The 23,548-nt window shown below is 52.9% G+C and overlaps 1 protein-coding gene across 1 annotated transcript in view; it reads right to left on the bottom strand.

The window, feature by feature from the left end:
* Positions 1–7,097: 7,097 nt before the first annotated feature.
* The window catches only part of LOC128841873 (LON peptidase N-terminal domain and RING finger protein 1-like), a 31,583-nt gene continuing 15,132 nt past the window's right edge, over positions 7,098–23,548 (bottom strand). Inside the window, exons 6-12 of the mRNA XM_054037375.1 lie at positions 21,697–21,808; positions 17,454–17,568; positions 16,537–16,658; positions 15,898–16,056; positions 14,692–14,854; positions 12,806–12,952; positions 7,098–10,601 (exon numbers count right to left, since the gene is read on the bottom strand). Coding sequence (XP_053893350.1) covers positions 10,404–10,601; positions 12,806–12,952; positions 14,692–14,854; positions 15,898–16,056; positions 16,537–16,658; positions 17,454–17,568; positions 21,697–21,808 — 1,016 coding nt within the window. The 3' untranslated portion in view covers positions 7,098–10,403. The remainder of the gene's footprint in view (positions 10,602–12,805; positions 12,953–14,691; positions 14,855–15,897; positions 16,057–16,536; positions 16,659–17,453; positions 17,569–21,696; positions 21,809–23,548) is intronic.

Raw genomic sequence — 23,548 nt, 5'->3', positions numbered from 1 at the left:
ATGAGACGGACTTGTAAAGCCGTCCCGCTGCACGGCCCTTCTCGTCCGTGTTGTTCACGCCCAGCTCGGCACCCTCTGATGAGCCACGTGCCTCTGCAAAGGGACGACTAGTGGTCCAACAGCTTCGGCTCATTGGCATTTCTTTGATCCTGAGGCTGGCTTGTTATTGGGTAGGTGCTTTGGGCTGCAGCCTCTGTCATTGGAAGGCACCATGATGCAAGAGAGGAGTGTGAACTAGTTGAGAGGACCAGAAACTCCCCTCTGATACAGCCTACTCCTTTAGACCAGTCACTGGCAGCCAGGGGTGCTGGCACTGAAGGTGCTGGGGGTGTGACAGCACCCCCAGGCTTGAAGTGGTTTCCATCACCTACAAGGTTTACAGTTTTGTTCAACGGATCTCAGCACCCCCCACTATAAAACCTGTTTCAACACCCCTGGACTGGTAGCTTCAAATCAGTTGTTATTGCTATTTATTATTTCTATTGCCATAGCATCCGAAAGACCCAGTCATCTGGGTCCCCCTGTGCTAGGTGCTGTACATACGCCTGCACCAAGGAGCTTAGTCAGACCTTCCTTGTTCATGCACATCGCTCCGGGCGTTCGTTTCCGTGCTCTCGCGGCGCCGATATTGTGCCTATCACCCTTGTGTCTGAGGTTCCCAGCATGGCACCTTGTAAAACCGCTTCCCTGCCCCAGGACACGAGAAAACAGGAGGAAATGGGATGAGCTCTACACGCCCCCCTGAGAAAAATCACCTGATCAGGAGCCTCTTCCTGCCCTCTCCAACTCCCCGTGCTTTTGCTATCACCTCAGAAGCCCCTAGCTGTTCCCTTTCCCGCTGAAATGCCCAAGCGAGGTAATTCACTGGTGTGTGAGCATAGGGAGGAGAAGGAGACTGCTCTGTAATTCTAGATAAGCAGCCGAGCGTGCCAGGCTATTAACGGCTGCCTGGCTCTAATATGGGGAGGGAATGAGAGGCTGGCTTTTTTTAATGCCTCTTACAGGCACTTCTCAAGTCTGTGTTTTCGGGTTTTTTAATCAGCCTTTCCCCAGTCTGTGGTGACCTCAGCGACCAGGGGAGCACTTTGGCCAAGAAGCTGTGGGAAGCTGAAGCAGAAGAGCAAAGTGACAGCCCTCGAGTTCAGTCTTTCATGTTCTCTCTGCCCAGGGCTTTCGCCCAGCGAGCTGCTGTCCCTTTCTCACAGGAAGGAAAGCGCCACAATTGGAGAGCTGGCACAGAGATGTGGGCCTCTCATGACAGAGGCAGTGGCTCAAATCTGAAAGGAGGGTTATGGATGGACACCTCGTGCGAACCGAAGCACTGAGGCCATGCAAACAATGGCATCGCGTCACTCTGTGGCCTGTGCATGGAATTGCCCTCACTCCCTTGAGTCTCACTTGTAGGCTTTAAATACAAAACAGCAAGTGCCAGAGAACATTATGTGGGATGAGTCAAATTCTGCTCTCTCAGCCACCCCGGGGTAGCCCCATCTGACCTCAGTGGTGTAACCTTCGGAGATTGTTTGCTTTCCACCATCTTCATGGCTCTGGTATAAAGAGCTCCTCCTTTCTTCAGCCCCCTTCTGCCAATACAAGACTTTCAGTTTGCTTCTGTGACGTAGGCACCTGGTGGGGAGTGCCCACTGCAATGCTTTGATACCTCCACGCTGGGCAAGCCGGAAAGCTGATAGATAGAAAGAAGCTAGAGACAAAGAATGATCTTATGGTGAAGACACTGAGAATCAGGAGATGTCGGTTCACATCTTGGCTCTGGCACAGGCTGACTGTGAGACCTAGGGGAAGTCATGTGAAGCCGGATTTCGAAAGGTATTTAGGCAGCTAAATAAACAGACAGGAAAGTGCCTCACTCCCACAGAAATCAACAGGGTGGGATGCACAGGGGCTGGCTTAAAGGAACTTAGTCTGGCCCCTGCTGGCTTGGCCGAGGTTGGCATTTGTGAATCATCTGACATGGCAGCTGTCTGAGGACAAGCTGGGGCCTGTTGTAATGTGTAGGATGCCCAGCCCGGCCCCCGGAGGAGGGGCTCTGCACTGCTAAGGACACTAGAAGCGCAGGCTCAGAAGAATACGTCATTTTCAGAAGAGGGAGGTTTCATTTGTCAGTGGCTGGTGCTCTCTCTCACACACATCTTCATTGACATTAGCGCCAGGATAAAGCCAGAGCTGTTACCGCTGCCCTGTGATGACTGGCGTGCCCGTCAGTGGAGTTACTCCTGATTTACACTGAGTGCAAGTGAAGTGAATCAGGATCAGGGAGTGAGCCCCGTTGCACCCAGGCAGTGCCAGCATTTTAATACCCCCGGACAAAAGGGAGCTGTTTTTTCTCTCTGGCCCTGGCAGACAATCGCCCTGGGAAGGAGGGGCGGGGAGTCTTGCCCTTAAGGACAAAGCCACTGTGTTACAACATTGTGTGGCTGTATTGCCAGGACGTCACAGAGCAAATGTTAGCTGCTGACCTGTGACCTCAGGGTGCTGTGGGTGTCCAGGAATCCCACCTCGCTCCATCAGCCCTGGCCCATCCTGGCATCACTCCCAGGAGATGGCAGTGCTGGAAGTGTCCTAAGGAGCTGGCAGGTCCCTTCAGTTTGGAATCCCTCAGAATACTAAGCAAGGACCCGAGGCTGCAACCACTCACACAGCCAGACCCAGTGAAGGCCAGGAGCGCTCAGGCAAACGGTCCCATTGAGTGAGGCCTGCTCGCATCCGGTCAGGGTCTGAACAGCGAAGGGCCCCCAGCACATTTCAGCCGCACTCGCTAGACGGATGTGTGTGAGCTCTGGGACGTAGCCAGACCCAGCCGACTTCGGAGCTCCCACTACATACGTCTCCATGGCCCAGATTTCAAACCGCCACGCCACAGAGCTTCATGCAACCCGCAAGCCGCCTCACAGCAGCTGCTGCTATTCTCCAGGTGCCTCCTCTGAGCTCTGTGTTTGCTTCTTGGGGGTTCCCTCCTGAAACGGTAAGGCAGCAGCAGAGATAAAGCAAGCCTTAATAAAACCCAGTAGAAGGCGGAGGAGGGACGTCTCACTGCAGGACTCCCGGGACTCAGCCCCAGAGGACAGCAAGCCCCTTCAGTTCAGTGGGGGAAACAATGGGGGCCATTTCCTCCGAGGGTGCAGGCAGCTTCTGTTCAAACAGCTCCAGCAGGGGTTTACGTGGCCTTTCCGTGGCTGGTGGTTGCTTGGGTTTGAGTCTATTCCAGGGGTGGGCCTGCTTGGAAGTGAAGACACATCCAGTTGATGTTATTTCCTCTTGCTTACGTAAGGTATTTCAGAGCACTGGAGGCCAAGCTACATCTCACCGCAGGGGGACAAGAGCAGTACTCTCAGTCTTGAGTTATACTCATTTTTTTCCCTATGATACATAGGAAACTAGGTGGCGGTTTGGTTTTGGTTTTCCCCTCTGGTTGCCTCTCTTAACCTTAAAATGCAATCTGGTTCACGTTAGGCAAAAGCTTGTCTTTAACAAGCAGCGGATCTTAACCTGAACAATCGTCTGTTTATTTCCCTCTATCTCAAGAACTGGCCAGTCTAATTAGTTGGGAGCCATGCCAAACACTAACGAAACACAAGACCCAGCCAGACACCTGCTGTATTAATTACTCACCTGCTTAGCTAATTTCTCACCCAGCCTCTTAGACTGGGGAAGCTGCTATTGGGGTTTCTTCGTGAAAGCAGCTGATGGAAGAAAGATAAAAGTTTCAGTTTAAGTGAGATGGAGAAATCCAGTTGGGGGGTTTTCTAATCTCTTTATTATTCCGGAGTGAGGAAGAGACCTGTACGGGTCTGGTAGCTCATAGCAATAGTGTTATACCTCCAAATTGCCACATGGTGGGAGTGTTCCAGAGTTTTGCATGCCAGGGTGTTGCAATTCACATGCAGTTTGGCATTAAGGTTTTTTCCGATATAAAACGCAGGCTGCAGAAGGAACATCTCCCACCAAGATTAGAGGAGGAGAGGAATTGGGTGCGGTGCCGGAGGCAGGCGAAAGGACTCAGGAGATCCGCTGGCCTGCTGGGCAATGTAGGGAACTTCTGTAGGGCAATGTAGGGAACTTCTGTGCCTCAGTTTCCCCATCCCTGAAATGGGGAGACTGACACTGACCTGGGGAGGTTGACCTGTGAGTTGCCCCTTTCCTCCCTGCTGTGCTCCTACTCAACTGTAGTCTCTGCCTAGACATGTGTTCCCGCCCCAACCCCATCACATCTGAGCCCCATGCACCAGATGGGCTGATCAATGCAGGGACTGCAAAACATACCGAGACACTCACGTTCAAGGGGTTCCGGGTTGTCACTGCCCTCCTTTGCCTTCCCAACCATACCGGCTCCGTTTGCTGACAAAAACAATTGGCCAGGACTACAACCCAGGCAGGAACAGGGAGATTCATTTTCAGATCGCATAAGAAATGTACCGTTAATGACATGTAAAGAGCTGATGTGTGTGTGTCTGTTGTGTAAATATATAAACATGCATATCTCTACACCCATATTTATTGAACTGTATATATAGTGATGCGTACATGCATAGACATCTGGGGGACTCCTTCATCCTTACTGTGACTGTACCGTTGATTTGGGGGTCGGGGGGCACTGATGTTTTAGGGGGACAGGATGCAGAAAATAGGGTGACCAGATGTCCCGATTTTATAGGGACAGTCCCAATATTTGGGGCTTTGTCTTATCTAGGTGGCTATTACCCCCCATCCCCATCCCCATTTTTCACCCTTGCTGTCTGGTCACCCTAAGAATGAAAGGAGCAGGCACACACTAGAGTGACTAAGTGTACCACTTCTTTTCTCTCCCACCTTTCCCTTTGGCCTGTCTTCAGCCCCCTCGTGCCACCTAGTGGAAACAGGGCAGCACTGTAGGGAAACAGGAACTCTGAAACTTGCATCAGGTTTGGTGACACTCACGTTTTCAGCGCTGTTTTTGAGGGGAAACCAGGCAGAACATAGTGGAATGTACAGCCACTCGTGCCAGCAAGGACCGGCTGCAGCTGGGGAAGTGGCAGATGAAACTACAGGCTCCCCCATCTACCACCGTGCAAGAGTGAGACTTGAACTCAGGCCCTGCTCCAAAAGATGGAGCCCCCACCCACGTGTGCTAAAGGAAAATCCCCATCATCGCGCACCAGGGCATAGAACCTCTTTGTAGGTTGCAGCCCCTGGAGGGCGACAGAGTCGCAGGGCGTGAGCAAGTCCGACATTCTACCCAATAGGGGGCAGAGGGACAGACGCTGCCGTACGGAGAAGCGAGCTTGCAAAAGCTTTAATATTATTGTTAATCCTCCATCGCTGAGCCTCCCTCCTCCCTCCCTAGGCTGAGGGAGAAGGGGTGGCTGTGAACGCAGAGTAGTTGAGACACTTGGGCTACCTCAGCCTCAGGGCTGATTGTGCTTAGGTTTCTGCAGCAAGTGGCGTACCCAAGGCACAGCGTCCTTGTGCAGGGAAGAGAACTTCCCCACCGCTTGCCTTTGCGTTGTACTGTGGCAAGTCCTTGCAAACAACCTTTAACCGGCCTCCCCTCCTTCCTCTGCAGCGCAGGAACGCTCCCAAGTGTAGCTAACCCGGCGTTCTGCTCCCAAAGCATCCACCTGGTTGTTCCTCTTCTCTCACTGGAAAATCCTGGGGCCCGCCCAGAGCATTTAGTGAGAGGCCAGCTCCTGGGAACTGCCCCACTCCTCTCCCGCGGCAGGACCGTCTCCACCTGGCTGCGGGCATGTAAAGGCTCAAACTATGTCATTATTTAACTAATGCCAAAGACCCTAACTCAGCAATGTACTGAGAGTCAAGGTCAAGGTGGGGGCTATTTGCTGAGTCGAGGCCTGAGTGAGCTGCCTTTGCTCCTCCTGCCCTACCCCAAAGGGATTCTGCAGCCCTCAAGCCCTTTGATGAAGATTGCAGAGAGCCTCCTGCAGCCATGAGCCTGATACAGGCCAGGCTTGGGGCAGGAGTCCCTGTCCCAGGGGACATTTCCTTAGAAACGTGCTGCAGCACAGTGGATTCTCCCACCCTTTGTGGTGTTTCTTTTTAAGCTTTTACCTGAAAAGCCCAGACACGTTTCCCGCTCTCCCCAGTTGCTGAGCTGGAGGCAAGCCCTGGGCTGGCGCTGCTCTCTGCACCAGGCAAGACAGGAATAGGTTTTCTCTTTTTCGTGGTTGGATTTTGTGGGTGGAGGATTCCAAGAACATCCCCCTTGGGGAATGGGTGGGCATCAGGCCACCACATGCCGTAACAGCCAGGGTGGCATTCCCTGGAGATGGCATTTCTCCTGGAGCTTTACTAAGAAAGAGGTTGGGGGGTGGCTCTTTATCAAGCCGCTTCTTAGCACACGATCAGTGATCGCACTGGGTTAGGTGGTGACCCTTGGTCCCGTAGGGGGCATTGTGGCACCTAAGCCCCCAGGAGCTCACTCCCGCCACAGGACGGCGCACAGAGTGTGGGTGCAGGCAGGACTGCCAAGTTCTGAGAGCTGGTGGATCTGGATGACATTGTCTCCCTCCCACTCCTCTCTGCCCTCTTTGGGGCAACATGTGCCCCAGCATGCATGGACTACCATTGTCTCTGGCCCTTTTGCAGGGCACCTAAGGTGCAGGGAAGCTCCTTGCACACCCTCCCTCCTGCATTGGTGGCACAAGAGCTGGGGAGCTGTTTGCAACTGCAGCTCTGGCTTGGGAAGCAATGGGGATGCTGTGGGCACGGGGCTGCCCAGCACCTTGGTTGGAATCAGTGGAACGCCCCCCGTTTCCCAGCAGCCACCTCCTTCAGCGCTGTGGCTGAACTGAGCCCAGGACACAGCTCCAGAGCGTTTATAGCTCTCCCTGTGTACCAGTCCTAACACTTCCTCCTTCTTTGAGCCAACCTCCCTCCCTATCCTCCCAGTTCTTCCTCACTCAGCCTCCCACCCCGATCCTCTCTCCTGCCTGTGCTGTGTCTAAGCCAGACTGTGAATGTCTTAGGGCAGGAGCGTTACCGCTCCATGCATCTGTCAAGGGCCCAGCTGCCGCATGAGGGCTTCTGCTCAAGCTTTGGTTGAGAGGGACTCAGAGGAAGGAATCAAACCAACCCAGTCAGTGTTCAAACAGGCACAACACAAAACACCCTCCTTTATTTCTTTGACAATATGGAAAGTTTTGTTCAAAGAGAAAAATCCTGCTCATAAAAATCCAAATGGACTCCAAGCGAACTGGAGCGATTCCAACGAGTCTCTACCAGACGCAGACGTGGAAGGAGAAGAGGCTCCGGTGGTCACCCTCCCTGGGGCTTGCCAATTCCTAAGCTAGATCACTACTGCTAAATGGCAAAGTCTTAGCAGCAACTTCCAGACACTGCCCCCGCCACATCTTACCTGTGCTACCAGAATAGGCATGACAGCGAACCGGGGGGGTCACAGGGGATGAACGAGGTGTAGGGTGAACACGTTGGCCAGTGGAATCTGCAGCTTGAGGCCACAGGAAGGGGCTGGGGTGGCGAATGGAAACCCCAGTGCTTAAGAGCCTTCTGATCAGCTTGGTGAACCGATCACACCTGCCACAAATAAATTAAAGGCACTTCCCGAAGTTCAGTGGAGAGAAATCTGTGCGTTTGCCATTGGCTTTCAAACCCCCTTCATTATTTCCATTCCCAGCAGCAGCAGCCAGTCCCTTCAGTAATCCACTGCGGCCCCCCCGTGTGGTCACCCCTGCCCTCATCCTACCCAAAACTCTGGGGGTTCCCCCACAGGCCAGGCAGCCAGAGCCCCTCAGTCCCCGTTGTCGCGCCACTACGGTCGCCTTCGGGGATCACCATGGGCCCAGTGCTGTAGTAACAGGGGCAAAGCATGAGAGGGAAAAGCCAAGTCCAGGGGTGAAGACAAAAATCCAGCTTTGACCCATCCTTACCAGCCACCCCATTCTGTCTTCAGCTTCTCAGGAACTGCAGGCCTCAGCTAGTCTGGACGGTCATCCCCCAAGCAAGGCACTTTGTTGGGAAGTAGGGAATCAAACCTCCAACGCTGGAGTGGTGGGGGAAGAAGGGTGCTGAGGGTGAGCAGAGATGCCTGAACTGAGGGGATCAGGGTGGAGCGGGCAGAGGGGCTGGAGATTCTCAATCCTTTCCTACATGGTACAAATAATACTGAACCCGGTGAGAGATGATCACCTGAACCATTCTAGATCCGAGCTCATACGCCAGATACTCTGCTGGTGTAAACGGGAGTAGCTGAGGATGAGGCCCAAAAAGAAAACAGAGGAAGAGCTCCTCCAGTGGAGACCACCACAGCCCCACCTTGCTCCAGAGATCATGGGGCAACAGGCCAGGCAGCATGGCCTAGACTGGCCTCTCACGATAGCACATGGAGCCTCCTGATGGTAGTTGGGACAGATGGGGCAGGCAGGGATGAGATCCTGGCAAATCCGTAACCCAGCGACTGATTATTTTTTAAATAAAGAACTAAATAAAATTAAACCCAACCCCTTAGAAATAATGTTGTTGGGAGAGAAAACGACCCAGTCTAGATCATCTACAGAAAAGCAGCCACAAACTCCTAGCTCATTTCCTCCACCTTTCATCTCATTCCATTGTATTAAGTGACAAGAGGAAATGAGTCATAGGCACTCGACTCTTGCTCGCCTGCTACGGAGAAGTTTAGATCCAGATCAACCTTAGCATCACGGGCCCATCACTAGCCAGAAGAATCCCAGATCAGCTCAACCGAACCACGCTGAATTTATGGACATTTAGATTTGAAGCCCCAGCCCCAAACCTGTCTCTCTCGGTTTCATTTGAAGGTTGCATCCGAAACTGGAAGAACCTCATCTTCTGATCTCAGTTCAAACTGCAGTCAAAATCTCAGGACAAAAGATTTCAGCCCAAAATGGCAGAAATATCACAAGAAATGCTGCTCTCACAAGATTTCCACCACTCAAGATGTCAGAAATCTCATAAAATTATTTGTGGGCCAAACTGCCTGAGATTTTGGTGCCTTCAAACCCAAAGCTTTTAATGAGCTGGCCCAGAAGCAGAACCCCAGCTTAAACTCAATCCAGATCCAACCGCGGCCTCTTTGGCACGCCTCTCATCTGAGCAAACTCTCCCTGCCTTCCTCGGTCCATGGCATTCCTCTTGGAGCAGATGGAAACTACATGTGGAGGTTTCTGAGTCCCTACAGAGAATTCTTTCCCAGGTCTCACACACATGCCCAGGGTCTAACTGATCGCCATAGTTGGGGTCAGAAAAGAATCTCCCTCCTCCCCCCAAGTCAGATTGGCAGAGACCCTGGGAGGTTTTTTGCCTTCCTCTGCAGCATGGGGCATGGGTCACTTGCAGGTTTAACCTAATGTAAGTGGTGGATTCTCTGTAACTTGAAGCCTTTAAACCATGCTTTGAGGACGTCAGTAACTCAGCCAGAGGTTATGGGTCTATGACAGGAGTGGGCGATTGAAGGTCTATGGCCTGCAACGTGCAGGTCAGACTAGATGATCACGATGGTCTCATCTGGCCTTAAAGTCTCTGAGTCCATGAGAAACGGGTGGCTGACCCTTGCAAGAGCAACGCAGCAGCATCTCTTAGCATTGCCAGACTGAATAAGGGGCAGAAACTTTCTGCAAATTCAGACACCCAAACAAAAGCAGAGAAGGAAGCAAACCTGAAAGACGGGAACGTACTGAACTGGGTATATTAAAGTAGCAACTTCTCTTTCGGGATTTTTGGCCATAAGCAGCTGTTAGAAGCTGACCTGAGAAGATCCGATTATTTTATTTAATTTAATTAATTTAACTTAATTCTCTTTTTTATGGACTATCAGATCAAACTCATGATTAAAGGCACCAATTCTAACTCACGGGAAGCTACTGAAACCTCCCCCCTCCTGTTACAACGCTTCCAATGATTTAAAGCCCCTTTTCCTCACCTAGCATGCAGAGACTGGGACAAGCTAGCAAACACTAGTGACCCTGAATGTGGAAGAGTCCAAAACAACGCGACACCTGGCATTCATTTCTAGTTGCCCTTGAGATTTCTTGATACCAAAATAACTTGGCATGGGGCTTTGGCTCATAGAGGCAAGCCAGTGTCCTTAGCCTGGCCCCACCTTCAGACTTGCTACCTTCCTCAGACCTAGTGAGATGCTCCTAAATCCCCTAAGCAGCTTATCAAGACTGCATGGACGGCATGGTATCACTAATCAATCAAGGAGTCTAGCTGCCACTGCGTGCCCTTTCCAGCTCTGTTTGCCGGAGAGGCTTGCGCGCGGCCGGCTGCTGAGGTCAGTGTGAGGAAGAAAAGACAGTAAAAACATGGAGGCCAAACACAGAAATAAAACGGGCAACATCTCCAACCCACCCGTGGCCGGCCCTCCCAAAGTGCTTGTCGAGTTGGCCAAGGCACCGGCAATGCCCTGGATTTTAGATCCTGCCTCTCGGGCGGAGGTCTGCGAGTTGGTGGCCGTAATCGCGGCGCTGCAGAATGCCGGTCAGGATGTGCTTCAGCTGAGTGAGGCGGGCCCGCAGCGAGGTGGTGGCAAAGAGCCGGAGCTGGTCGGATGGGTCCAGGGGCAAGATGGAAATAAGCCACCAACACCAAGCTGGTCCATCTTTGGTGGCCTAGGGGAGAGAGAAGAAAGAGGGCGGGAGCTTGACACGAGCTCAGGCAGTAGGGCCTGGAACCTGTGGGATATCCTGTAGGAGGCATTATGCCCCTGGTCGACAGGATCGCCCCGTCAGACCATTTTTAGTCAGGTGTCTGCTTGGACATCTTAGTTACCCGTCAAGGGCCAGGCTCATTGCAGAACAGAATCCAGGCTCCAGAACTGAAAGACTCAGACAAATAGACCACACGGTGCCCCTGGCCGGAAAAGTGCAGTTATGGCCGGAAAAGGGGCTGCAAACATGCCAATTCCTTACTCAAAACACCCCTTTCTGGGTCTTCAGATAAGCTCCTTGCTTTGCTGAGCAGGGGCCCAGATCTTCTCCTCTGTAATACCCACACAGCCTCACTGGGGCTGCCCCAGAGCAGTGTGCACTGTGTCCAGAAAGGAGAGTGTTGCCTACAGCAGTTCTCAGTGGGGAAAGCCTTACCCAGGGTATCTTTAGGACCTTATGTTTGCCCTTTGTTTGGCCATCTGCACATGCAGCTCCTGGACTTGAATGCGGCACTGCAGCACCTGTTCATGCCATTTAGGTGCGCAGTTGGGCACTTAAGTAATCTGAAAACCACACTCTTTAAAATATAACCAGGTTTAAGAGAAAACACCCCACTCAGGGGAATGAGGACAGGGCCTGCCTCTCGTTTCAGGCTGTCTAAGGCAGGGTAAGGTCCAGTCACATCCAGGAGAGACTCTTTGCAACCAGTAGAAATGTACTTGCTTAAGAAAAGGGAAGCTTGTGTTCTGCAGAGTCTGAATCCACCAGAAGCATGTGACAAGCGAGTTGGATCCAGCCCCTGGGGCACCTCGGCCCTAGCCAGAGAGGCCATTTCCTTGAAGGAGCCACAAATATTTACTTTTTAAATTTTGATTCCAGGAACAGTTTAAAAATATCTGTGGGCCAACTGTTAGATGGCTGAGGGTCACACACCAGCACTAAAAATGATGCTTGGCAAGGAAAATCCTCTCTAAATAGCAACAGGAGCAAAAACTAGACGAGGCAGGACACATTGACTTATTTGTCACCTCTAGGGTCCCCACCAAACAGCAAGAGCTTTGTGGGGAATGGCTCGTCCCGCAGCGTATACTCTAAAACCAGGCAAATGGGTCTTACAGATGATATATTCACCAGGACAGTGAAAACTCATTGTCGTGCACCTGGGATTGAGATATATCCACTGAAAGGATCTCCCCGCTCCCCCCCTGCCCCCGCTCCAGCTCAGACCCCTTGCAGGGTTTAGAGATCATAGTAGGTTCCCCAAGCAATTCATCTTGGCATGCAGAGGAGCTCAGTTTCCCCTGTGACCATATCACTATCCTCAACCCTGTTCTTGTTTTAAAAAGGAGAGAGTAATAAATTGCTCTTTGGGGCAGGCACAAGCTGCCGCACCTAGCGCAATGGAGCTTTGATCCCCAATTGGGACTCCAGGCACTTTTACAGCAAACAAACAATTAGGCAGAAAATAGCCACCCAAGTATTTTTGGTCAGTAACGCGGAGTGCAAACTCCATTCCCCTCAGCTCTGCTAATGTATGATGGTGTGACCTGCTGGTCCAGTCCTGGGCTCCCCCAATGCACCTCACTCTCAACCTGCCGGCCCCTTTGCTGCTCCTGCCCTGGGCACCCGTCCCTTTTATTTTGTAATGGCAGGTTCTGCTTGGTGCCGGTTAGATTTTGACAAGTCAGAGAGGATTCAGAGTCGATCTGTAAGAGTGACTCAGTTCGGGAGAACACCTCACAATGAGAGACTAAAGGAGCTCATCCAGGAGTGATTTCATGACGTCTCTAAGTGCCTAGACAGGAATATCTCTGCTATGAGAGGTCTTTAATCTAGCAGACAGAGGCATCTTGGGATCCAATGGCTGCAAGTTGAAGTCAGCTACATTCAAGCTGGAAATCAGATGCAAATTTTTAACAGTGAGGGTAATTAACCACTGCACCAGCTCCTCAAGGGACATGGCGGATCCTCTTCCGCTTGGAGATCAAGACTGGATGTCTTTCTAAACGTCTGCTCTACTTCCACCCCGGGGCTCCAGGTGATGCAGGAGCTCAGATGAGAGATTCACGATTGACCCTTTCTGGCCATTGCAGCTGTGAAATCTGTACGTGTATTTCTAAGAAGGCAGCCTCCCGTAGGCGCCCAGCCAGCAACTCCCTCATTACCTGGATGTCCTCTTCCTTCTCAGGCAGGGGTCCGCGGTGCATCAGAATCTGCCTCAAGGCGGCATCCCCATGTTCACAAAACTTCTGCGCCTGCTGGTAGGTGCATTCGTGCAGATGCTGCAGCTCAGCCAGTTCTTCCCCTTCCACCTGGCCAGCGGGGAGGAGAAAGCAGCGTGGAAGGAAGCGTGAAGGGGAGCACACAGGGGAGGGGGTGAGGGATCAGGGGGAGGGAGTTGGAAGGAGAGAGTGTAGGAGCGGTGAAGACAGGAGAGGAGAAGAAAGCAACACAGGGATTTTTGTTAGAATCATAGAATATCAGGGTTGGACGGGACCTCAGGAGGTATCTAGTCCATCCCCCTGCTCAAAGCAGGACCAATCCCCAACTAAATCATCCCAGCCAGGGCTTTGTCAAGCCGGGCCTTAAAAACCTCTAAGGATGGAGATTCCACCACCTCCCTAGGGAACCCATTCCAGTGCTTCACCACCCTTCTAGTGAAAGTTTTTCCTAATATCCAACCTAGACCTCCTCCACTGCAACTTGAGACCATTGCTCCTTGTTCTGTCATCTGGTACCACTGAGAACAGTCTAGTTCCATCCTCTTTGGACCCCCTTTTAGGTAGTTGAAAGCAGCTATCAAATCTCCCCCCCCCCCGCCCCATTCTTCTCTTCTGCAGACTAAACAATCCCAGTTCCCTCAGCCTCTCCTCATAAGTCATGTGCTCCAGCCCCCTAATCATTTTTGTTGCCCTCCGCTGAACTCTTTCCAATTTTTCCACATCCTTCTTGTAGTGTGGGGCCCAAAACTGGACACCGTACTCCAGATGAGGCCTCACCAATGTCGAATAGAGGGGAATGATCACGTCCCTCGATCTGCTGGCAATGCCCCTACTCATACAGCCCAAAATGCCGTTAGCCTTCTTGGCAACAAGAGCACACTGTTGACACATATCCAACTTCTTGTCCACTGTAACCCCTAGGTCCTTTTCTGCAGAACTCCTGCCTAGCCATTCGGTCCCTAGTCTGTAGCAGTGCATGGGATTCTTCCATCCTAAGTGCAGGACTCTGCACTTGTCCTTGTTGAACCTCATCAGGTTTCTTTTGGCCCAATCCTTTAATTTGTCTAAGTCCCTCTGTATCCTATCCCTTCCCTCTAGCATATCTACCACTCCTCCCAGTTTAGTGTCATCTGCAAACTTGCTGAGAGAGCAGTCCACGCCATCCTCCAGATCATTAATGAAGATTTTGAACAGATAAACTGGTTCAGTAACATAGTACATGCAGGAGCATCATGGGTACTGATGAGGTTCCTCTCACCAGCAGGCAGCGCTCACCCAGCATGATACTGCTGTCATTCCAGCCACCCACCCCCACAGCACTGTGTCCATTTAGTGACTCCTCAAAAGGCTGCAATCAGCAGAAGTTGGCCTGGGTCAGCTCACCCGCGGAGGGGGCAGATCCCATGCTCACCAGTGCACAGCACTAGTTCCTCGTTCACCACCACTGGTGCCATTGGTGAGCTATACGGCCAGCGGGGGGAAGGGATGCCCTCCATGACAAACCTGGCTTGCAGCACAGAGGTGGGGATAGCCAGTTAGGCATTGGGTGCAAGGAGGCCAACGTGGGTGAATGGCTGAAGTCCGTTCTTGGAAACCCCAGCACGCTCTAAGCCTGGGAAGATTATAAAGCAGCAAGGGATGAGCCAGCAGCAGATGGCTGCAGCGAACGGACATTCTGAGCCCCAGAAACGCGCCTGGAGAGAACATTCCCATGCGCCAGAATTCACCGTTCTGGGATTGCCCCATTTCACCGGTGGTCTGCCCCACTGAATGACTGCTACTGCCCCTGCTGTGCATTTATTCAGCAGCCCTCCATGGGCTGCCCTCACCTTCTCATCCTCCAGGTACTCGATATCAGCAGTGTTGTAGCCGTCCCTGTGTCCCCGTCTCAGCACCCGGAACCGACGCCTTCCTATCGTGTCCACCAGGGATCGCCCATCGGCCAAGAACTCTATGTGCTGAATCTCCAACATGCAGCCGTAGTCCGCGAAACTGGAGCGGATGAGAAGGGAGTGGGGGGGGAGCGTAAGCATGAGAGCAATGAGAGAGCATCTCTCCACACAAAAAAGAAGAAAAAGCCCCAGTAACTGGCTGGATGAAGGCCCCATGCACAGAGAAGATACCTGTCAATCTGTAATACCCTCCACTAAGCCAGATACATCTGCAAGGGAGTGATTCCTCCAGCGTCCAGGACACCAAATTATGTCCAAGCTACGCTACCGGGGACTACGGCTATATTTTACTCAGGGCTCCCCACATCATTGGTGGAGCCCTGAGCATCTCTGACCCTTGTGATCCAGGTGGGCAGTCCACAAGCTTCCCGCCAGCAGGGAGGGGTTTTATCTTTTGGAGCCTGTCAGTGCTGCTCTGAAAGGAACTATAGGATTACAATGGGGTTTAAAAGAGAACTGGATAAATTCATGGAGGTTAAGTCCATTAATGGCTATTAGCCACAATGGGTAAGGAATGGTGTCCCTAGCCTCTGTTTGTTTGTCAGATGATGGAGATGGATGGCAAGAGAGAGATCACTTGATCATTACCTGTTAGGTTCACTCCCTCTGGGGCACCTGGCATTGGCCACTGTCGGCAGACAGGATACTGGGCTAGATGGACCTTTGGTCTGACCCAGTACGGTCGTTCTTATGTTCTTATATTCTAACTAGAGAGGCGCCTCTTGGAGGAACTGTGGGGCTTCTTTTCCCCACCCTCCAAACTCCCTTCACTGTGGGGTCATTCTCCTAACAGGGTTTCCAACAGATAAGCTGGTAGAGTTTTAGACCACAGCACTGCTGCAACTGGCCCTAACCACTGGACCATCTTTCTTCCAGCATTGACTGGCCCCTCGTGGACGTCACAGGGCCCCTAGACTGACAGCTACTATTTTGGAAGACAAAGACACAGGAATTGACATGGCTACAGCAAAAGGTGGGGTAGTTGATAGGTCTGAGAGGATGATGGGTGGGTAGCAGGAGGAGGGAGTTACAGATGGAGGGATGAGAACACAGCTGCAGTTGGTGCCTTGGTCTGTCGCTCACCTCTTCCCATTCTCATACATACACATGCCAAACATCTTCGTGCCGGTTTCCTGGCACCTCCGCATCATGAGACGGTAGCGAGGTTCAAAGACATGCAGCGGGCACGAGATGCCCGGGAAAGACATGGTGCACACGAAGATGGGGATGTTCTTGGTCAGGCTGCAGGGAAGGGGATGACAGGAAAGAAATTCTCGGTCACTTTGAAACTTCACCCCTTTTCCGTGCGGACATGGCAAGAGCAGCACATGGAAAAGCGGAGGACACCACATCTCAAGGAGTCAAGTTATATTTAGCAGGACCTGGCCATTCTCACAAACCAGCTCTTTAATATTGCATTCCGCCAAGAGGAAACATGAAGAAACAATGCTCTGGCCTCGCAGAACAGTAAATCATCGCCTCAGATTATCCAGGGAGTATAACTCTGCCAATGAAGCAATCCAGCTGATCTGATATGGAGGCCCAGTGGCAAGAACCCCACCAGGCAGCAGCTTCTCAGTGGGATCCTCTCTGTTCTCTGAAGGCCCCATTGAGACTGAAGGTCTCCCCTGGCCACATTACGGTACGTGCACATACACTCGCTCTCCCACCCCCAATCCCCACCGCACATACACATACATATTGAAGACATTCTTTGTTTACTTTGAGAGCTCTGCCATCTCAGCCTCATGCACCCGTTTCCTGTCTGCCAGCTGCGAGGGAAAGGTGGCCACCATGATCTCCACCAGCAGCACGGTGGGGTTGTACTTCCCAGCCTTCAAATACTGGATGAAAGAGAAAGAAAGACATACAACCTTGGACAAAAACATTCAGGGAAGTCCAGGGGCCCAACTGAAGCTGGGAACTATCCCCACCCCTCATGGAGCCAAAGGCAATTTCAGATAAAAGAATGGCAAGGAGAGAGCCCAAAATCTTCTCCCAGTGACGTGGGCTCCTCCCATTCCAGCTCTAGGAGGGTTTCCCACAGATGTAATAGGATTAGGTGTTATAGGAAAGGAATTGCCAGAGTGGATCAGACCTATGGTCCATTTAGCCTAGTATCCTGTCTCTGAGAGTGGCCAATATCAGATGCTTCCGAGGAAGGTGCAAGAAACCCCTGAGATAATTTGCTTCATGATGGTCTCCTCTTAATCCCTGTCATTTAGAGATTCTCCTAGTCCCGGAGGCATAAGGTTTTAATCCCCTTCCATTTTTGTTAGTCTTCACTATTATAACCCTAGATGCATATAAATGCGCAGTTCCTCTGTGAATCTAGCTAAATTCTTGGCCTCAACTAGTCTTGTGGGGATGAGTTCCTCAGTCTAATTGCACGTGGTGTGAAATAGTAGGATATGATCACACGTACAGGTGCAGACCCAGGACCCCATCTGGCAGAGAACACTGCTTGCCAACGTACAGCACAGCCCTACTCTTACACCCTCCTACGTTGGCCAATATTGCCACTGCGAGGGGTGCACACCCTTCCAGTCCTGCAGCTTTCCCACCTGGAGCGTGCTAACAGCAGTGCTCCGATCTCCCTTCTGCTCCAACCCATAGAGTCACCAGAGGCTTCCTCTTACCTCTCTCAGGCTCTGTTTGCAGAGTGGGCAGTTGGGCCTGTGGTCCAGACTGCGCTCCAGGCACTCCTTGCAGAAGGTGTGGCCGCAGGGCGTGGTCACTGGCTCAAAGAACATCCTGTGGAACAACGGGCACAAGGGTGAGCAAACCAAAGGAAGGAGGGTGGAAGTGGGGTGCGTGGAGTTAGTTACAGGCCACGATTTGGCCTTAGAAGAGGTGAAAGCCCAGGAAGGAGAGCAGAGGAGAACAGGCCCCCCCAGGTAACTGGGTCCCAGTCTAGTTAAGGTTTTGTATGCCAGCAAAGTGCGTCTGCTCTCTGGGCAGCCAGTGTAAAGGATGCGTGGGAGGCTCGCAAATGCACACCTTGAGCTGCTGCAATCTGCCCCAGCTGCAAGCGAGGGCACTGCTTTGCTGGCAGCCACGGCAGATGGAGTTACCATGCCCTGGCAGCCAACGGACCAGGGTGTTGAGGGGCAGCGGTCGGCCACTGCTGGAGAACGGAGATCGAGTTCTACGCTGCTCACAAACCCACCAGAGGTGCACCTTGGCCACCACTGACCCATGGCTCTCCGTAGCCAGAGCTCAAGAAGGACCCACCACGCTCTTAACAGCTCCAGCTGTGCCCTATGGCACCTAGGACTCACCTGCTATGCGACCTGTCAGGATGCTTTACTGGGGACCTGGCAGAGGCTGGAGCCAACACCCCGGAAAGGGGACAAGCACTTTACTGGGGATCTGCTCGTTAGTTTGTTCTATGAATGACTCTCACTGCTGGGGGAGGGAGGGAGGCTCTTAGAGCTAGAGAAGAAGGATGGCCACTGGTTAGAGTGCTAGCGGACACCTGAGTTCAAGTACTGCCCTGCCATCGGCCTCTTGGGTGAGTCACAAAGTCATATAAACCCAGAAGGGACCATTAGATCTAGTCTGACCACCCCTGTATCACAGGCCATTAACTTGCCCCCAAATCCCCCTATGTCGAGCCCAGTGATTTCCCTTAAACTAAAGCATTTCAGTCCTCAGGAGACTAAACTGCTGTGTGCCACAGGTATCAAGTACAAGCGAGACAGAGATCCCACCGATGCCCTGCAATGGCAGGGAACTGAGTAGGTGAGACAGAGCTTCATGAGCCCAGCAGGGGAACCAGCCTCATGTTGCAGAGGAAGGTGAAAAACTCCCAAGGTCCCAGCCAGCCAGCGGGGGCAGACTCCTTCCTGACCCTGACTAGGGCGACCAGTTAAACCTTGAGCATATGAGCAAGACCCACCAGCCAGGCATCTAAGACAGACAATTGTTTGTACCAGCCCAGAGCACCAGTCCACCCCGGCCAGTATCATGTCTCATCTTTGATGCTTCAGAGGAAGTTGGGGAGAAAAAAGATTCAAAGTGTATGTTGGGGGGGGCGGGATTCCTTCCTGCCCCCTGCAAGTGATTGGCTGAAGCCCTGAAGCATGAGATTAGACTACAGTCATTATCACACTGTTAGGAGCATGTTGAAGGCAATGCAGACAATCCCGTTCTCTCCCTAGTCGATGAAGGAAGGGGCTGAACAAGGGGAAGCACAGATTCACAGTCAGTCTGTCTGCCTCAGCTGGCCATCTGTAAAACAGGACTAACAGCCCTTCCCTCCCTCACAGGGGTGCTGGGAGGATACATAGCTTTAAGAGGGTGAAGCAGTCAGGGGCTATGGAAAACGGAGCCATAGAATTACCATAGACAGAGAGAATTCACCCTCTGACACCTGCCCAGCACCTCCATCCTACAACGCAAGCCAGCTCTCCTGCACCTGGTGCTCACGCCCCTACCAGCCTCCTAGCGGGCAATTGACTGTAGAGGAAACGTACCATGCCTGGGAGACAACTGACCCCATCACGCTCCGTGACTTTGCCCCAGAGCCTCACGTTCGCATTAAATAACATCACTGAACATCTCCGCTTTCCTATCAGTGGCCGTCTCCCCTTCGCCAGGAGCAGCCCGCCCAGCAGGTTATTCCCAGAACTTGCCAGCACTTGACACCAGTTTGCCAGGAGGCCCAAGCTCCATGCGGCATCTTGGCTCGCACACACCATTTCCTCTCGTCGAACTGACGTCTGCCCTAACGGATTAGTCGCACTGTTATTTTTAATTGAGGGAACTCAGGCTTAAAAAATAACCAGCCCTCGAGCTGCAGACCAGGGCTGGGTCGTCCAGAGGGATTAGCGCTTCACGCCACCGCTCCTGGGTTCAGAGGCTGATCTGAAGTCCCAGGGTGGTCTCGGGGGCACGGCTCAGGGACAAGTTGCCCACATTGCAAAAGCGCAGTGCGGCCGTTGGTCTCTGCTGAACAGAGGCCCGAGGAGGGAGCAGCAGGTTTAAGGTCAGGACTGAGGAGACCTGGCAGAGCTGTTTGCTCAGGTCCTGTCTGCTGCTGGCCAACATATCCAAACACAAGGCCTAGTTCTCCTCCCGTCCCTGGTGGTGGGCGTTAAGGGTAGCTCCGCTGAGCCAGTGCACAGTCAGACCCAAACCGGAGAAAAGGCAGCATGTGACCATGGCTGCCTCACATGTACCACTTCCCCTTCTTACAGGGAAGAGCCATGTCCCAGATCTCCTTTCTCGCTGCTGGGAGAGGCCAGCCGTTTGTGAGGGAACACGCCGACCTTGGCCTGCTGCTTAGTTAGCTGAATGCTCCTGTTTGAAGCCTGTCTGTGATGCTAGCTTATTGCTTAATCAGAAGTATAAATCACCCGCCCCAGATCGGCAGCCTGGGCTCTGATCGATGGAGTTAAACCACTAAAACCTCGGAGGTCAGCCCCACAGCATTCTGCTCCAGGTGTGAGCTCTGTTTCCATCCCTGCTGGAGTCCTGGTGATCCCACCTCATGCTGTCTTCTCACTGCACCTGCCTAGAGGTAGGGCAGGGGTTTCCTCTGGAGGCAACTGGGGCGGTCAGCGTTAGGCAATGTAAGAAGCTCCATCCCACCAGCACCGACGAAGGCCAAGCGTGCTGCCTCCAGAGCGTTCCCAGGGATCTCCTCGCCCAGCAGAGCGCTAATGACTGGCCTATGTGACTTTCCGTAGCAGGCAGCAGGGACCCACCAAAGGCCCCGACAGCCTTCCCCCAGAAGAGGGGAGGGTCCACCCAGACACGGAGAGTAACAGATTACTTGGGACAAACCCAGGAGTGCAGGGAAGGGAGGGAGGTCATGGGCCAGCAAGAGAGTAGGGACCAAAGAGGGACATAGAGCAGAGAGCCCTGGACCAGTGCCCGCTGCTCGAAGAAGATGTTAACGGGCCAGGACATGCTGCCCAATGGAAGCACCAACCATTGAGCTAACACTTCTCTCCTGGCTTCTCTCTCCATTACAGTTTGGGCTTCTGGACACTTGTACATCCCTCGTTCCCCTCCTCAAAAAATAGTCCTGGGATTAAACGACTGGCAATTTTCAGGTACATTGGGCCAAATTCACCCCTTTAACTCCGCCCTCCTCAGTTCACTTACACGGGGGATGGTACATTTCCCAAGTTGCCCGTTTGCTGCTCTGAACCCCCATCTAGCTACTAGGCGCAGGGAAAGGATTAGGAGCAGCCAGACTGCAATGTGCAAAGATCTTTGTCTTCTTGTTGCAGCACACGGGCTAGCAAAACCCAACACCACCGTTCAGGAGAGGCGAGGAGGACAGCTGTGTAACGGTTCCAGGTACTCGAAGAGTTAAATGGATAATGAAGTTAATTTTAACACACCCTTTGGCAAGTTTCACTATCAGCTCATGCAGCCACATGGCCCCAGCCCACTCCCTGCTCTATATTATCCAACAATCTGGTTGCATGCTGTCTTCTGTACCAGTTTCCTCTCCACTGCACACACAGCTCTGCCAATGCACCTCTGGTTAGACTCGCATTGCCCCCTGCTATTCCAGTCCTGGAGTTTCTCTCCAACAGAGATGCCCAATGGTCCCCAGTTAAAGAAGGTGCCCCTCACTTCCGAGCCTACAGGAGCCTAGTGTTTTCATTACAGTGAATTACACCGAGTGCACTAGGAATGCTGACTCATGAGCCGGTGGTAACAGACTCCGTTATCGACATCAAAGGGACCAACCACACATTGTTATCCATGTCCTGCACGCTTTACCGTGCGTGACTCGTTTAGCTTTGCCTGTGCTTTGGCGTGCAAAATTTTGCAGCAAGATGTGAGCGAAAGATCTGGGCCAGCAAACTGGGGCCCCGCTCGGTGTTTATCCCTCACTGCAAAAGCCCTTTGGTGACTCACCGTATGCAGAGAGAGCACTCCAGGTCAGACACGCTCAGTAGGTCCCTAAGCTCTGGCTCGTGGCGATGGCTAGATTTTGCTGTTGCTGTGTCTGCCGTTTCCTCCCCAATACCTAGGAGCAGAAGGAGCAGAGGAAGGAGTGATGCCCTCTGAGAAGTGCTTGGGAGTTTTCACAGATTTAAGTTCAGAAGGAACCTCTATGATCACCTCATCTGCCCTCCGGCAGCAGACAGCCGCAGGGTTTCAGCCGGGTGGGTTTCAAATGGAACATTTTAGCAGGCAGCGTGGCCTGGGTCTCAAGTCTAGTGAAGCAAGCGTAAAACCAGGAGCAATCATTTCTGCCCTGCCACTGAGTCACTGCACGGCCTGAGTGAGTCATTTCGTCCCTCACGGTCTGTTTGCCCGTTTGGAGAATGAAACTAATCCTCTCCCCCCCACGGGTGGTGTGAGGTGTACGGCGTTTCTACCCAGACAATGCTTTGAAGAGGAAAAGCCGAAGTGCTAGGTACGTATCGCAGCAGCCGACATGCCAAATGCTGAGGCCAAGTTCCTACTTTGGAAAAACCTTTTCCCCCCAGTGTGTCTGGGACGGGAAGTGTTTCTCACTCTGGAATGGAGGGCCTGATCCAGAGCCACATTGGGACTATTTCCACAGACTTCGGTGGGCTTCTGGTTTGAGATCCAAGTAGCTGCACTTGACTTTTAAGCCGGTCTATGCGGAAGACACACTGTAACTGGAGCCGGCATTAACAGCCGCCTTTCTAAGTGAGAGCATGCATGGGGAAACCACCCTGCTAAATGCTGGGTGTGGGGGAGCGCAAGCACAAGCGCTAGGAGACGGGAATTCACAGTACAAATGGGATGGGATGGAATTCACAACCACATGATGCTGGACATCCAAATACAACTCCAACCTGAATCCAAATACCAGCCAGTCCCCCCCAGCCTATGAGACCAGGTAGCGGGGATAGACACGGTTAGGGTTACCATTCGTCCGGATTTACCCGGACATGTCCTCCTTTTTGTGCTAAAAATAGCGTCCGGGGGGAATTTGTAAAGCACTCACAATGTCCGGGATTTCCCCCCCGCAGAGCAGAGCGAGCGGCTGGGAGGGCTGCAGGGAAGTCCCGGGCTGGACTCAGGAGCAGCTGTAGAGGAGCCGGATCCGCCCTGCATTCTGAGCCGGCAGCTCCCTTGCAGCCCAGTCCGGCAGCACTGTGCAGGGCCAGACTGGGTTTTGTTGTGCAGGGCCAGGGACCGGGTTTTGTTGTGCTGGGGAGCTCAGCCACGTGTCTGGCTCGGCTGCACAGAGCCCAACACCCTGTTCTGAGCAGCAGGGTAAGGGGGACCGGGGGCAGGAAGGTTCTGGAGGTGGCAGTCAAGAAACGGGGGGGGCTTTTTGGGGGGAGTGGAGAAAGTTTTGGGCAGTCAGGGTACAGGTAGGGGGTAGGGTCCTGGGGGGCAGTTGGGGGGGGTCTTAGGAGGGGGCAGTTAGGGGACAAGGAACAGGGAGTCTTAGGTAGGGGGTGGGGTTCTGGAGGGCAGTTAGGAGCAGGGGTCCCAGGAGGGGGCAGTCAGGGGACAAGGAGCAGGGGGGGAGTGTTTGGGAGTTCTGGGGGGGCTGTCAGGGGGCAGGGGTGGGGAGATGGATCGGAGCAGTCAGGGAACAGGGAGCAGAGAGGTTTAGATGGGTTGCGAGTTCTGGGGGGGGCTGTCAGGTGGCAGGAGTGCGGAGAGGGATCGGAGCAGTCAGGGGACAGGGAGCAGAGGGGTTTAGATGGGTTGGGAGTTCTGGGGGGGGGGCTGTCAGGGGGTGGGGAGTGGTTGGATGGGGCGTGGGAGTCCCAGGGGT

Source organism: Malaclemys terrapin, chromosome 8 (genome assembly GCF_027887155.1).
Source record: "Malaclemys terrapin pileata isolate rMalTer1 chromosome 8, rMalTer1.hap1, whole genome shotgun sequence".
NCBI classification, from domain to species: domain Eukaryota; kingdom Metazoa; phylum Chordata; order Testudines; family Emydidae; genus Malaclemys; species Malaclemys terrapin.
Note: the sequence above shows the minus strand (reverse complement) of the source record. Positions and strands in the feature narration are given on the sequence as shown.